The sequence below is a fragment of the Bactrocera latifrons genome, unplaced genomic scaffold (assembly GCF_001853355.1).
Source record: "Bactrocera latifrons isolate USDA-ARS-PBARC rearing strain unplaced genomic scaffold, ASM185335v1 scaffold_7, whole genome shotgun sequence".
Taxonomy (NCBI): Eukaryota; Metazoa; Arthropoda; class Insecta; order Diptera; family Tephritidae; genus Bactrocera; species Bactrocera latifrons.
Window position 1 is genome coordinate 26983 of NW_017537378.1, and position 16020 is coordinate 43002.

At 39.7% G+C, this 16020-nt stretch overlaps 3 protein-coding genes across 4 annotated transcripts in view; 1 reads left to right on the plus strand and 2 right to left on the minus strand.

The window, feature by feature from the left end:
• The window catches only part of LOC108975926 (anaphase-promoting complex subunit 4), a 3223-nt gene extending 2969 nt beyond the window's left edge, over positions 1–254 (plus strand). For both annotated transcript variants that reach the window (XM_018944765.1, XM_018944766.1), the window contains one exon: positions 84–254. In XM_018944765.1, the coding sequence (XP_018800310.1) occupies positions 84–224 (141 nt within the window). In that variant the 3' untranslated portion in view covers positions 225–254. The remainder of the gene's footprint in view (positions 1–83) is intronic.
• A 15-nt stretch (positions 255–269) lies between these two features.
• LOC108975927 (uncharacterized protein F54F2.9) lies at positions 270–2409 on the minus strand. The gene is made up of 5 exons (XM_018944767.1): positions 1850–2409; positions 1692–1790; positions 1517–1629; positions 1256–1463; positions 270–1197 (listed from the first exon to the last, which is right to left on the minus strand). Exons 1-5 carry the CDS (start codon positions 2306–2308, stop codon positions 505–507), a joined length of 1572 nt encoding a protein of 523 aa, XP_018800312.1. The 5' UTR covers positions 2309–2409; the 3' UTR covers positions 270–504.
• A 263-nt stretch (positions 2410–2672) lies between these two features.
• Positions 2673–4786, minus strand: LOC108975787 (N-acetylglucosamine-6-phosphate deacetylase). Its single transcript, XM_018944511.1, has 6 exons — positions 4439–4786; positions 4280–4346; positions 3689–3954; positions 3416–3634; positions 3020–3341; positions 2673–2963 (listed from the first exon to the last, which is right to left on the minus strand). The coding sequence occupies exons 1-6, from the start codon at positions 4571–4573 to the stop codon at positions 2728–2730; spliced, it is 1245 nt and encodes a 414-aa protein (XP_018800056.1). The 5' UTR covers positions 4574–4786; the 3' UTR covers positions 2673–2727.
• Between the last annotated feature and the right edge of the window lie 11234 nt (positions 4787–16020).

Below are 16020 nucleotides of genomic sequence, written 5' to 3' on the forward strand. Positions count from 1 at the left end.
TTTAATTTAAAAGTGTTTATTAATTAAATTTATTTTAATTTAAACAAAATTATATTAATTGAATTATTTTTAATATTTTTCAGGTTGTCACCGTGCTGTCCGATCAATGCCGAAAAATGACGATTTTCGAAATGGAAATCGAAGATGATGAGGACGACACGGAAATGTCGCAAAATTCGCTGTTAGAAATAAGTAAAGAATCTGCGACTTCTTCAAATGAGTGAAATAAAACAGAGATTGTCTATTTATTTATACTTATTTATATTTTTCCTGCTTTTTGTTTATATAGGAGTGGCATTTTGTAGTAGTCTTTTTCTTTACGTAAAAAAAAAAAAATAGCAAAATAATATACACAAAATATTTTCGTAACAAAATGCAGCAAGCCACACGTAAAAAAAACGGTAACTACGATTTTATAGATTTACCTTAAAAAAACTTAAAAGCATATCAGCATAAAAATATTTAGCCTAAACGCCAATTGTGCTTCCTTTTTACTCTCAAACATTACTTCATTTCGTATTGATAAGCGTCATCTGAATCCTCATCGCTCGACATGTTCCGCCGACGTCTTCGCTCTTCGCGTTTACTGCGCTTTTTACCGCCCGTCTCTGTTGTTTTGTCATCTGCGTCATTCTTCTCTACATTCTTGGCAGGTGGTGGCACTTCTTCCACTACAGTCTCCACTTTCTCATTGTTCGCCGCGTCATTGGCTGTAGCAGCTTCCTCTTCGCTCTTCTTCTGTGATTTTACCAATTCGCACAAATATTTATAGCGCACTAAACACTCCTCCTTTGTCTTTTCTGGCACGCAGTTGGCTATTTTTTGCCAACGATCGCCAGTTGCATTTTTGCGATACTTAATAATTGCTGATTCCAGAGCACGTTGCTGTTCTTGTGACCAATTTGTTTCCGGCACAAGTATTTGATTGTCAGTTGCGGCAGTTTTTTTCACCTTCTCCTTCTTTGCCACCTCTTGCACTTGCGTTGTGAACTCGCTGCTTTGTTCGGAGCTTTGTCCAGGAAGACGATAGCCGTTTTCTTTCATTTTCGCTGCCATGAAAGTCACTTCTTGCACAGAGCGATTCATTGTTTCGGCAATGATATTCCAACGTGCGCTCGAGCCACCGGGATGTTTTTTCACTAAGCGTATCAATTCGGTGAGATCTTCATCGGTCCAGAAACCACCGCTTAGTGTTGCCTAAAATATTATAAATTTTTATTTACATGATACCTACAGAAAAACAAATTCTGCTTACTTTTTGTTGTACAGGCTTGACGACATCATCTTCGGTCAATTCACGCGCTTGTATCCGCGAGTAGCCACGCAATTCCTCGTCAGTCTTTTCGGGCGCTGTGGTGTTTTGGCGTCGTTTGCGAAGATTTTCCTTTTTTTCTTTACGTAAACGTGCCTGTTCTTCCAATTCACGTTCGAGCTCCTCTTGACGCTTAACTTCCTCAAGTTCACTGTAAATATAGTCCATTTAGGTTTATGCATATAACGAGAAGAAAATTCTTACAGTCGCCGTTTTTCTAAAGCAATCTCCTTAAGCTCATTAGCTCGACTAAATGCTTCTTTGATAGTGCTTGGCAAATGCCAAATAAAAAGTGGAATTTGAAATGGCAAGGTATTCTGAAAGAGAAAATACACAATTTTACAATATGTGGGTTAAACCTTATGATCACTTGTATTACCAAAACTGAAGGTGAAGGAATTTCTTTTAGTATAACGTCCATATCAATACTTTTATTTTTCTTCTGTAACTTTTTCAGTTTAGAACCAAATACTTGCTCCTGAAAATAGAGTTGATTATAACTTTGGTTTATTAAATTCACTTGATTTTCCAACTTACGGCAGTATATTTCTTTTCCAGATAAGCAGCCCAGGCAAACAAATACTGACCAATAGTAATAATGACGAAAAGTATTGCTGCCCCTTCGTAGAGACCAATCTTACGCATACGCCGATAGTAATATAAAGCCGACTTCCAATTTGGCAGGCCCTCACGCAAAACTTTATTATACTTCTCGCGTTTCGACGCCTCCTTTAACACTTCGTAGATGGATACCAAGTTACGAAATTGTATGTTGGCGTCTTCGGATGGATTTTTGTCCGGATGCAAGACAATAGAGAGTGAACGGAAGGCACGTTTAATCTCATTATTTGTAGCCTCTTGTGATATGTTCATAAATTCGTAGAAATTTTGGTTGATTTCTTCAACCAAATCAAATATTTCCAACTCATCGGAATCCCACGCCAAGGCGCCCCAACAGCAGCTACACAGCAGCAGTAAATTTACGTAAAATTTCATTCCGTATTTTTAGCGGAAAAAAGCCAAATAAATTAAACTATTAACACAACTGGTACAAGGTTTTGACCAGCAGACTAGAATAATAGAAATGACAACGTCAACAATTGTGAGCAAAACAAAAAGAAGTATATGACATTTCCTCGCAGGTGATGGACAGCATGACACAAATGAATACGTTTCTAGTTTTTATAAAGAAAAGTGCGTAAATTATTAAAAAATATAAAAAAATAAAAAATAAAAAAATTAATATAAAAAAAAATTAATATAAAAAAAAATTAATATAAAAAAAAATTAATAAAAAAAAAAAAATTAATTAAGTGTATTCTATTTTAGCTTATAACATTTTTTTAAAAACATGTACCACTCTTTTTTTTATAAAAGCGTTGTTGTATTTCAATAGTATACATAATATAGTCGGTTTAAATGCATTCACATAATTGTTCGATAGGTCTGGCTTTAAGCGCGGTTAATTCCTCAACTGTATAACGGTAAACACATTTCCCGCTAATCCAGGTTGATTTCACAAACAAGTCATCTGTTAACATAACGAAATCGGCGTCAGCGCCAAAATTTAAAGTGCCCTTTGTTTCTATAATTTTTAAACAGCTGGCCGGATGAAGTGTAGCGCATTCTATAGCATATACCGTTGAGCAGTCTAAAAACAAGCGGAAATTAGTTATTGGCTTTATACTATTAAAAAGTGAGTTTTACTAGTAGCCTTTTTAAAGATGCGCACACACGTATCCAGTGGAGCTATGCTGCCACATAATGTATCTGTGCCAGCAATGTAGGCCTTGCCTTCGCGCACTTCGAGCTCCAGTTGCCCTAAGTGATGTCTACCGTCACCTAGACCTAATGCTGCTATGGCATCAGTGACCAATATAAGCCCGTTCGGATGCGTGCGGTGTGCTATACGCAAAGCAGCCGGATGTGTGTGCACACCATCAGCTATAATACCAAAATAAATCTCCTGCCCTGGTGGTATGTTATTAGATGCCAACAAGCCCACGAGTCCCGGGTCGCGGTGATGGAACTGTGTTGAAGATAAAGAAAAATTTCTTATGAGTATTGTATGTTTTCATGCAAAAAAGTTTCAATTTAAATTACTGGAAGCATGGCATTGAACAGATGTGTTATCAAGCGTGCGCCACTTTGCACGGCCACTTCGCCTTGCGATAAATTCGCTACGGAATGCCCCAGAGCTACCGTTATACCCATTTGCGTTAGTACCTTTGTCACAGTACCCTCAGGATCCTTTTCCGGCGCTATTGTAATAATTTTGACATTACTCAAGTTGCTGTAGGTGTTCACCAAAGTGTCAATGCCCTGTAGTAAGCAAAAGGTGAGTTATATAAATATATTCAACATTTTTGTTTTTACCTTATCAATATCTCTTATGCAGTTTTCAGGATGTGCACCCTTCTTTTGTGGGCTTATAAAGGGTCCCTCCAAATGCAAGCCCAAAACTTGTGCGCCTTTTGTCTTGCCATCTACTTGAGGTATGATTTTGCGATAAATTTCCGGTGGAGAGGTTACAATTGTGGGACAAAACGAAGTAACACCATTTGTGATTAGCTCTTTAGCGACCTTCTCAATACCTTCGGCGACAGTGTCCACATCATGTGAAAAATCAACGCCATATCCACCTGTGTGAAAGAGACGTGAGCGAGAAATCTTCAGAAGAAGCTATCAGCAGTATCAGAAAATTAATAGTGTTTTTAAACATGTTCTTCGATGGTCAGCCAAATCTCCACATGTGCGAGTAACTGTGTTTACAGACGCTGATAAGATAAAACCCTGATCCCTTTATTTGTCGATAATGCACACTAATACTACTGTGTAGGCAGATATGGCGAATCGCGCTTTACATATGTATATACACATATTACATTAAATTTATACGTGAAGTGTTCATTGTGCAATTTTACTGTTGTTGTTGTTAGGGCATTGCCCCACATTCACTTTGTTTACCATTGATTTGCAGTTCAATGTAGCCAGGAGCAATTATAGAGTTTCCGCAGTCAATCTGCCTATGAGCCTGTGGAAGAAAAACAACAAAGTGAAGTTTATAAACTAATTTTATTTACTACGAATTGATGAGCTCATAATTTGACCTTTCATTTGACCCACCTGCTGCTTCTCGTCGAAGAACACCGGCTCCGGGTTAATGATTTTGCCATTGCGCACCCAGAGATCTTCTAGCACCAGCTGATGGTTGCGCACCAAACGACAGTTTACGAATTGCAGCAGTTCATATTGTGACATTTGCGAAGTTGGGTCAGTTGGAATTTCCAAACTGACAATCTCCGAAAAAGTAATGAGTAATTAATGAAATAAATTGAAACACAAAGTGAAGAATGCAAAACTCTACAATTCGCGGCGCACACTGCACTTAAACACACTACACATTCGACGTCCACTGACGCACTACATACTCGTATTTATGCCGTGGCGTTCACCAAACAAACCCACAAAATCGCTTGAAAACACTCCAACGGTGGAGCAGCAGAGCGCCAAGGTTGCGCCGGCAGAGCTTCTCATTTCACATAAAACGACGAGTCAGCTGTTTGATTTGTTGATAGGGTGTATGTGGCGAGTGTGGGCATAGAGATTGCAAGCTTTTGTATTATGGTGTTTTTATCGCAATTCGTTTGTGTATTTTGCACGAGATTAATTTTTGAGGTTAAGATTACTTGATTTATATATTACATAAGACTGCTGTGGTTTTGTTATTGCTATTTTTAATCGTGCAATAATACTTTGAAATACTGTCATTTATTGGTTAAGTATTATTATTAAAAAATTTATATATGTATTTGATAAGTCCTTGAGGTGCAATTTTAACTACATTAGTGTCAAGTCCCCCTTTTTCAGCTTTCTGAAACTCAAAACTCATGCTATAATCGATTTTTATACATGTAGGAAATCACAAGTAGTCAGAGAAGCTGGAAATACTTTCTAATAGAAGTGCCCATAAAGTTATCATTGATCACTTCATTTATTTTTTCCTGTTATAAATCTGGGTGTTCTAGTTCCGTAGAGCCCACTGTCGGTGAATGGTTAAAGAAGTCGGGGCTAAAGGCAAGATTAATTGGTACGTCAATTTCAAACTATCAGTACGTGTATTTGGACTGTGATTTTGGACCAGCTGTCTAAACACTGCGGTCTTTTGAAGTTGATTTAAAAAAAAAAAAAAAAAAAAAAAAAAAAAAAAAAAAAAAAAAAAAAAAAAAAAAAAAAAAAAAAAAAAAAAAAAAAAAAAATTGTTTTGGACGTTACCTATAACCTCTATATTTCATGATACCGTAACCCTGTCTGACTCATATTTTCATAGTCGTTAAGGAAGAATAATACTACTTACATATTCCAAACAGGGTTCGATCGCTGAAATAACAGCCCTAGAACGTATAAAATCCGGATAAATTCCGGTAACAAATGTTGCGACGTACCCTCCGAATTCAGATAAGTACTGAACGCCATTCACATTGGGCCAATTAACACCGTCACTTTCTCCCGCCCAGTGAATGGCGTCGCTGCAGTCTAACTATCCCACATTGTAGGAGAAGAGCGCGAGCTTCCTCGCGAAACATGAGTGACCGTTGTGCATCTTAGTTCTTGCTACTGTAGTAGGTTAAAATCTTACTCAACCAAAATCGGGCCTCACATTTCGTCCATGCAAAGAGTCTCCGAAATGACTCTAACCGCCTCTTTGCATGTCCTCGAAACCAACTCATCTAACACATCTACCTATGGTTCGACTCAGTCGCTAGACTCATGTCTTGGTTTTTCTGATCCGACTTCGCTGCAACATCACATGTCCTGGGTCTGCTGATAGATGATTTGAATGACAATTAACTTACGCCTTACCACCCGCAAAGGGTCGTTAAAACAACAAGAATAAATTTTTTACAACATCAAGCGAAGGTCACCACCCCTCGTGCTAATGTTTTCTTAGCTAATAAACCAAAACCGCAATTAAAACATTACGCAAAATAAATATTATGATTATGATAACGGAATAAAAATAACATTACGCAGACGATTGTGCCGGCACTTACCGCAATTCGGTGGGCGTATTTAAAAACCGCAAAAACACAGGCGGGTAATGAGGAGCCACGGCGCAGAGCTGAAGGGCGGCTGTCAGTCAATTTCGCACCATAATAAACAGAAGAGCTGTCTCCTCCCCGCGCGCCGCCATATTCGTGCTTTTCAACTGCTCTCTACTGTCTTTACGATTTGTTGTTTGTCTGTTTTCTCGAAATAATTTCGGTTGTTGCTTCCGCTGTTGGTTGGTAAAATTTTATTGCCAGCATTTGCTTAAGCGAATCTACGAGTGCTTGCCGCACGCGCCGCCCACCGCTGACACCGGAAGCTATGTGTAAGTAAACGAAGTTGTACAAGTCCACAAACGACGTTTTGCGCATATTTTAATGAATTTTGTTTGCTCGCACACTGTGTGGTATGTTCGTTTGTGCGCTCGTTTGTTCGTATTCATTTAACATTTTAATGAAATTTCTTAATTATACTTGATTAACATGGAAAAGATAATCGCATGAGGTGGGTGGCGAGCAGTTACTCGGAGCGAAAGTGAGCAAAGCATAACAAAGAGTAGAAAAAAAAGCGAAAAACAAATAACGGACACCAAAGGAAAGGCAAGCTTTCGCGCCAAAAGGTAGCAGAAAACACACAGCCAAACACACTCGCAGCGACACAGTTGTTGCATGTTACATGTGAGGGACGGCGGGGAGTGCGAGAAGTGAGCCAATGGGGCGCTACTTAAGTGTCTCGAGCGCGCAGTTGGCGCTGGTAATTAAGTGTGCCGTGGGCTGTTTGTGTTTCAACTGGCTGGTTGTGCGCCTAAAAGGCTGCTACATGCCTACTTTCATGCACTACCTCTATGCTATGAAGGCGAACTTTCCGCAATCAGCAATGCGCGCCGCATCTTATGCCACCCGGCGGTGCGCTTACCAGATACACGCGCCTGCTGCTAGCTTACGGTGGAGCTAAAGTTGTGCAAGACGCTTCTCTGACGCTGGCGATTGACAGCGCATGGCACACGCGCTGCATGCAGAATGCAGCCGCGCCCGGCTAAACGGGATTAGTGCCAGCATATGGCGGCTTGTAGATACATGGCGCTTCAGCGCTAGCTAAACGTGACTAAAATCGCAAGGTTCAATTACAGCGCACTGATATCTTCGCGTGGCGTCGCGTTGACGCGCCTGACAGGCGTGTGGAAATTCTGTACGTAACATTGAAAGCTGTGCACAGTGAATTGCAAGTAATTTGTGTTATTTAATCAACAGCGGGATTACATTTCCGCACTTTTACCTTGAACTGTAGGTGTCTTCAAGGCTGCAGAATTCTACGTCAGCGATGATTGAGGCGTGGTGTGGGTTATTCGTAGCTTTGACAACATAATATTAATAAACGGCGATGATTTACGCATAATACTCCGTGGAGCCACAATATGCCTAGTGTAACATTTAAGGGGTCAAATTTAGCGAGGAGTTTCTGAAGGGTGATCCATTTCAAGGTTTCCTACTTTTGTAAAGAAATATCACAGAAACTTCAAACCGGCGTGATCTGCTCCAGGGAGTGTTCTCTCGATAAATCCATTCATTGATGCGATGTTTGGGAAATGGCGCCGTCTAGTTGAAATAAAATGTCGCTGACATTACGAACTTCTATTTCAGGTATCAAATAGTCATATCATAACGCGATAACGATCGCCATTGATGGCTACGTTCGCAGGTCCATCATTTTTGAAGAAATATAGACCGATGATTCCACCTTGTGAAAGTAAGAAGAGCTTGATAAACTGGCCGATATATGTAATGCTCGAAAATTCTACGAAAAGATGCGGTGACAAACAGAAGGTTTTGAGACCGGAGCATACTCCCCCCAGAGGTGATATAGTGACTGATGCCCAGAGCATACTAAAATTATGGAGGGAATACCCGTGAAAAGAGGACCGATACACACCACATTTCAAAGCTATTTTCATCAGAACGGAAATGAGCTGCCTTTTAGCCGCTATGTCTGAATTTTTATATCGCCGCAAAGCTAATGCGGCTGCGTAAACTGACGTTGAGCAATACCAGAAGCTCCGTCAGGATCTGGAAGGATCTGTCCTAGCCGATCGATAAGCAATTGAATAAGTAAAAGAAGACCAAACTATAATTCACTCATCATTCCATGGACGATGATAACATCTGATGAGTAGGTGTTACGAGTTTTAAAATTAACGGTTCTGGTGAAGATTTTTGTTTCTTTGCGCATTGGCAACGGCGAATACCACAGCCGATGGAACGATGAGCTATACGAGATATACGCTGACATTTACATATCTTAGCGAATTAAGAGGTAGTGCAGTACCCGCCGGGGAAAGCAGAGGAAGAGGAAAATCTCTGCTCCATTTGAAAGACCAGGTTGAGAAGGAGTTGGATACGCTTAAAATCTCCAATTGGCGCCAACTTGAAAAAAGGAAAAAACGACTGGTGCGCTGTTATAAACTCGGCTACAGGTGTAATCGAGTAAGTGGTGTCTACGCCAACAAGAAAAAAGGTTGTTCCTGCATAATTGGTGGACTTTCTCCGCACCAGAATCGACAGTTTTCTTTATATACTGCACCACTCAGATGAAAGTGAGCACCATCGGAAATGCTGATTTTCTTACAAAAATCGTTATCGTTTTCAAATAGTTCCAAGGCAAGATCAGCAAATTCAGGATATTTACGGCGGTCCAATGGCTTCAGTTCTTGAGTGAGTAATTTTATATGAATGCAAGTCCAAATCCTTTCTCAAAATCTACCAGTCCCAACTCTTGAAAACGTCTTGGAATCTACAAACTGCGGTCTTCAGCGACATTTGCCTGAATGGAGGCATTGTTTTTAATTATTTCGAGCGGGGCTTTGTCTTACCGACACTTAGAAATTATATCATCCCTATTGGAAAACTGAGTACAAAATATTTTTTACGAGAACTTCGATCGATCAGTTTGTATATGCTATAGTGACTCGATCTGAACAAATTCTTCGGAGTTTGCATCATTGCCTTGGAAAATAATACATGTAAAATTTCTTACAGATGTCTAATGCAAATGCTTTCCAAACAACCTTTTTGTTCCGATCGTTCAGTTGACTGCTATGAGCTTTGAAAGTGAAGTACCACTGTGAAGTTATTCCCTATAAGTATTTCGAGTTGTCAATTTATAAGTTTTTTTTGCCGCTTTTTGCGGCAGTATTCGCTTTAGCACTAACTTGTTGAAGGGAGATTAAACTAAGGTATCAGGAACATACGCCTGCGCTCTGAACACATATTCCATAATATGCTTGTAAGTGTGTGTTAATGTTTGCATGTATGTGCGCCTATGTATCTTAAGTTTGATTACATCACAGACATCACAGTTTCACTTGACAAAATGAAGCCGTTGCATTGCGTTGCGCCATTCTGCGCCAACTTCCATCACACCAGCAACAGCACCCACACAAGCGCACACTGGAGTAACAACTTTGACTTCCACAGCTAAGACTTAAGGAAGTTCCACGAAGTATTTTCAACTCAAACACACTGACGCTCATCGCCAAGGACAAACAGCGACAACAGCGACGGCGGAGGCCTGCGAGAGGCGTCCCGTCGGCGCGCGGAGCTAATGCCACTTGTGAGCCGCTGAAGTGGATTTACTTGTGCGAGTGTGGACTGGATAAGTTGCGGTGCAGTCGGCAGTCGAGTTCAGTAGTATTTGGTTTACTGAGCCCCTATGTGTGCATGTGTGTGTGTGTGTGTCTGCGTAATTTCTAATTACATCAAATGCGCACAGCTTTTGCTTACTAAATACTATTTGCCATTCACCACTACTGTATGCGCTCGCATCTTCCGCCCCTCCTTCAACTTGCTGCTCATTTTAATTGTTGCCATTTTATTGCCACTCGCTGTTGTTGTAGTCAACAGCATAATGGCAATGTTTTCACTAAAAATTGTAATATATCTTTTTGCGTAGGAAATTAATATTCCACTCACATGACAAGACCACGGCAAGTGGCGGTGGGGGAGGGCAAACAAACGTGTGCTCCAAGAAAAGAGTTGGAGAAAGTCAGTGTTGCCACCAGCAGCAGGTGGATGGCTGAATCTTAGTGCATAGGCAACAAAAATTTGTTATCTGCTTTAAGTTGTTGTTATTGTTGTTTGAGTTATTTTATGTGGTTCACATTTTTGTGCTGGGATTTGAAAAGTTTAAATTAAATTTAGTGTATGCACAGGCGGCACTCGGTGGAAACTTTCGGTTGCAAGTAGGTGAGTTTTCAAGTTTGTTTCGGGTTTTCGGCATTTGTGGCACTGACTGCAGCTTCAAGTTGTTGTTGCGTGTTGGAGGGTAAATAATGCAAAATTATAAATTCATATTTCTGTATTTTCTGTGTTAACGTTAGACAAAAGTTTTGTGATTGACACAGGGCCTTCTTTGGAATACTTTTCTTTTAACTTTAAGTACTGTATTCAGATGAGGCCTTCAATTTTTATGGAACACGCTTCAATATGTATTTCTTATAGATCTCTTTTCTTGTACTTGTGGCAATTTGCGATATAGTTTCTTTAGCTTCGTTTCAGAACTCTTTTCTGCTGGTTAGAAATTTCCGCGTACATAAAACCCTTGTTTTTCCTGAATGAAATGACAGCCCTTGAATCCCTTCAGGTTTCTCTTCGTTACAAATGCGGTAATTTTGCTTGTTTACATACAATGGTGTTATCGCTGAACAAAATTTGTCTCGAAAACGTCGGATCTTCTTGGGACTTTTCAAGAGCCCATAGAGCGAAGCGAAGCGGCTTTAGCTCTTGCACAAGCTGTATTTTCTAAGCTTTAATTTAAGATCTCGACGTTAAATGCGTCAAGTCGTTCCATACGTCAGTATACATTAGTTATCCATGGTCGTCGTGTACCCTCTCATTTGTATGAATGCTGATGTCCCAAGGTGATGGTGTTGTGAATATTACGCTCAGTAGGCAGATTATATTGGCCATAAGTTGCACGATTTGTAAACGTTGTTCAATAACATGTACATCTACTTGTATTATCCGTTACAAGTGGCCACTAGTTAAATTGCCAACTTTATTGCCCACTTGTATACCTAGATCTTGCCCAGCAATGGCAAAGCTTTCGTGAAGCCCAGCTATCTAATATTGGAATGCAAGAAAAAAGAGGAGCTAAGAGCCCTTCTCATTTTTAGATATCGGCGCTAAGGTGCTTTCTCGTCAGCTCGCATTTTTAAGGAGGCTTAACTTTTGGAAGATGGTCATGTGTAGAAGTTCACGCAAGTGAGGAAGTTCTCTGATCGCCATTCACTTGGGAGTGGCCAGAAACGATTCTTTTACATATGACTCAAGTAGCTCACTACTTCCGGTCCTTGACCAAGTATCCTCTGGGTAGCCTAAGAACATCCGTTGGAAGGCGAGCTGAAGTGAGAAGGCGAAACATCCCCTGCATAGGGTTGTATGCTGGGTTTGGGATCCGTCACGTAAAGAACCCTACCAATGGAAACTAATCGACAGCCTCGGATGAGAGACCCCTCTTTTGATGACGACTATGGCAAACGAGCTAAGGATTACGATTTGAGGGCATGCACCTGGAATGTCCGGTCACTTAATTTTGAAGATGCCGCTGCCCAGCTGGTTGATGTCCTCGTTAGTGTGAAGGCTGATATCACCGCCGTACAAGAAATGCGATGGACGGGACAAGGACTGAGGTGAGTAGGTGCTTGTGGCATTTACTACAGTGACCATATAAAGGAGCGCAAATTTAGAGTGGGATTCGTGGTGGGAGAAAGACTCCGTTGCCGAGTGCTGTCATTCACCCCGGGGGGGGGGACCAGCAGAAGGCGGAATTACTCACTTTTGAAGCATATATGAATACTTTTTTTACTTTTATTTATCCCAGTTTAATTGTTAATATATTTATTAATTTCAAAAATAAATCTAAATACCATATATTTTAAAATTTCGTAAAATCTTGTACAATCGTCACAGTTTAATTTATTTTTAAATTTATTGCAAAAGCATTTATAAAAGTTATGCTAATTGCCAGGCATTAGAAAGACTCAGTGACTTTAGAAGCAGACGGAGCGTTTAAAATAAGTGTGTAATCATTTAAAGCACAAATATACCGTTATATGCACCACATATGTATAGTACATACCGGTAGCTACATAAATAAATTTTGCGAAATTAGGCACTCATCGAGGGTTGCAAAACATGCGCGAAAGGGGCGAAAGAAGCCAGTGTTCGACGACGAAGAAAATTAACCCACATTAGCATGCGCGACCCGTTAGACTAACGGTACAATAAACACAACGAAACGGCACACACTCACACCTGAAAGTGTAATAATCATAAAAAAAAAATAAATGAGTGCATAAAAATTGGGGCAACACTGTAACGGAGTTTTAACGAATATACGAGCGCATAAAGTACGCCTCCGCAATGCCAAACACGCCAAATCGGCGACCCATTAAAGTTGCGCGAAGAAGCCGAAAGGCTACACACCGAATATGGCTCGGCTGTAAAGTGTTTAGAGAAGCTTTAGTGAGTGTGTAAAGTCGTTGCAGTGATTTGAATTAATTTATCGCATGCGATATTTGGAGGTGTAAACGTAAAAGCAATGCTATTACATACAAACTACACATTTAGGCTATGAGTGAGATACATATATAATATTTAGATGGCGAAACGTGCCGGAGACCCACTTAGTACACTTGTAGACTCACATACACATACGTAAATGCATGTTTAACTAAATTACCAGGCAGGTCAGGTGTCGGCTTTAAAAGACAACGACATCGGCGATGGCAATTTGGGCGACATTGTCTGCTCTGGCGCACTGCGTCGTTAGGCAGGTCCTTTGGGACTCATCACACAAACCAAGCCTCACACACATAAGTTTATATTAGTTAACGGCTAAAATGTGTTTTTCAAAATTTTTACTTTATCTGAAGAAGTAAAAACCTCTTCTAAATTTAAGTTATGAGTAAATGTTCTGTTTGGCTTTGAAAATATTGCTAATACGAGTGAATGTTATTCGCAAGTTTTTAACCGAAAGTTTTGGCGGAGAAGACTGCTATAAGAGACAGGTTTTTGTGTTTTTAGATGATTACATAAATTGGGTTGTCTGATGGCTTCGATGTGGATTAATTCCCTGCTGTAAAACTATTCCTTCTTTTTAGCGCCTTCTGGTACTTTTTCAGAAGAGACGCAGTAGTTTGTGACGAACTAAGACGCAATTTTCCTCAGTAACAATTGTTTCGACTGAAAACCGATTAGCCGTTTGATCGTTTGATATGTAAAGCAGTAAATGTTGTTTCTACTGTCGAAGTTACCTGGGAGATGACAAGGTGTAGTTGGAATATGTTCTTCTCTTTTTGCCAATTACTTGATGAAGGTTGAATAATCTTCGTGCATATTTCTTCAGGCATTCTTTGTTGGTGAAGCGTGGTTTCCTTCTTTCAGGATTTATAAAATCACAAAATCCAATATAGTGGAGGTCTTCGATTATTGCGGGTGCGTATCGTAGGACCTCGGTGCGTACGTACGTCTAAAACACTAGAGACGTATCTTCCGTCTATCACAATTTGATATTTTGGCTGAGGCAGTTCTCATAGGAGTGCTCCATGCGCTCATAGAAGACTCGGCGATGGAGTCTCTCTTCCACCACGAATTCGACACCGAATTTGCGCTCCTTTCTACGTTCACTGTAGTAAGTGCTACAAGATCCTACTCGTGGGCTTGGGCGTAAATCAAGGAGTGTCTTTCATCCAAAGGTTGCTTTATTACTTCCATCGGGGGTATTTTTTTATGTCACGGGTCTCAAACCCACTGCACAACCATGCAAAACTCTTTCTCACTTTAGCTCGCCTTAAGGGAAGAGTCTGCTTTAGAGGCTTCAAAAAAAAAAAAAAACGATTTTTTGAGGATTGTTTTGGGAGGAAAAGAAATAAGTGATTAAAGCGAAATTTCTAGAGTTTATAGTTATATATTTGCACATCATTCATAAATTTTTGGATACGAAATCTTTGATATTCTGCCTTTGGGAAGGAATTGTCCGATGCCTCTTGCATGTGCATTTGTCGGACGGCGGGCAGGATGCAGGTCGTAATTTCTGTCGGAAATAAAAAATTCATATTTTTTATATTCTCGCAACAAAGTTGCTAAAGAGAGTATTATAGTTTTGTTCACATAACGGTTGTTTGTAAGTCCTAAAACTAAAAAAGATAGATATGGGGTTATATATACCAAAGTGATCAGAGTGACGAGTAGAGTCGAAATCCGGATGTCTGTCTGTCCGTCCGTCCGTCTGTCCGTCCGTCCGTCCGTGCAAGCTGTAACTTGAGTAAAAATTGAGATATCATGATGAAACTTAGTACACGTATTTCTTGGCTCCATAGGAAGGCTAAGTTCGAAGATGGGCAAAATCGGCCCACTGCCAAGCCCACAAAATGGCGGAAACTGAAAACCTATAAAGTGTCATAACTAAGCCATAAATAAAGATATTAAAATGAAATTTGGCCAAAAGGATCGCATTAGGAAGACGCATATTTGGACGTAATTTTTTTGGAAAAGTGGGCGTGGCCCCGCCCCCTACTAACTTTTTTGTACATATCTTGAAAACTACTATAGCTATGTCAACCAAACTGTATAGAGTCGTTTCTTTTAGGCACTTCCATATACAGTTAAAAAATGGAAGAAATCGGATAATAACCACGCCCACCTCCCATACAAAGGTTATGTTCACTGTTATCACTAAAAGTGCGTTAACCGACTAACAAAAAACGTCAGAAATTTTACAGAAGAAATGGCAGAGGGAAGCTACACCCAGGCTTTTTTTTAAATTTAAAATGGGCTTGGCGTCGCCCACTTATGGACCAAAAACCATATCTTAGGAAGTACTCAACTGATTTCAATGAAATTCGGTATATAATATTTTCTTAACACCCTGATGACATGTACCAAATATGGGTGAAATCGGTTCACAACCACGCCTGAAATCTCGATTATCACTTTATCATGCGAGAGTATAAAATGTTCGGTGACACTCGAACTTAGCCCTTCCTTACTTGTTAATAATTTATCTTCTAGTTAAACTAATAAAAATTGTAAAATTTTATTTTCTTTTATTATTTTTTAAAATTTGACTTTATGTTGTTAAAAAATATGTTCAAACTTGACTTTTCTTTAGTTTAAATAGAAACGACGTTTAGTTTTTGTTCTATCGTACCCGCCAAATCGTAAAAATGAAAAACCGAAAAATCGCGCGTCAAAGTTTTCACTTTCTGTTCAAGCGCTTATATATCTGCTAGACGCTCGGTCACTATTTCGCTTCTAGATTTCGAATTCACATCTATTACTTTGGGGACATATTCTTAGATTATGTTTAACACATTTTGGCAAAAAAAAAAAATATTTTTGAAGCTTCTAAAGCAGGGTCCGCTTTAATATGTTTTATGAGCTTCTTGAGATACGTATAAGAAATGTCTCTAGCCACTCTGCGAAAACTTCTAATCTTCCATAGCTTACATAAAAGTTTTACATACACGAATCTTTGTCATAGAAGTTCTTGAACATTGCAATTTTTATACAAATTTATTCTAAAATCAATCCCCTAACGAACTTCTTCAGCAGTGCAAGCCTGATATAATTCTCCTCTCTCCGATTGATTTTAATCGGGTTATC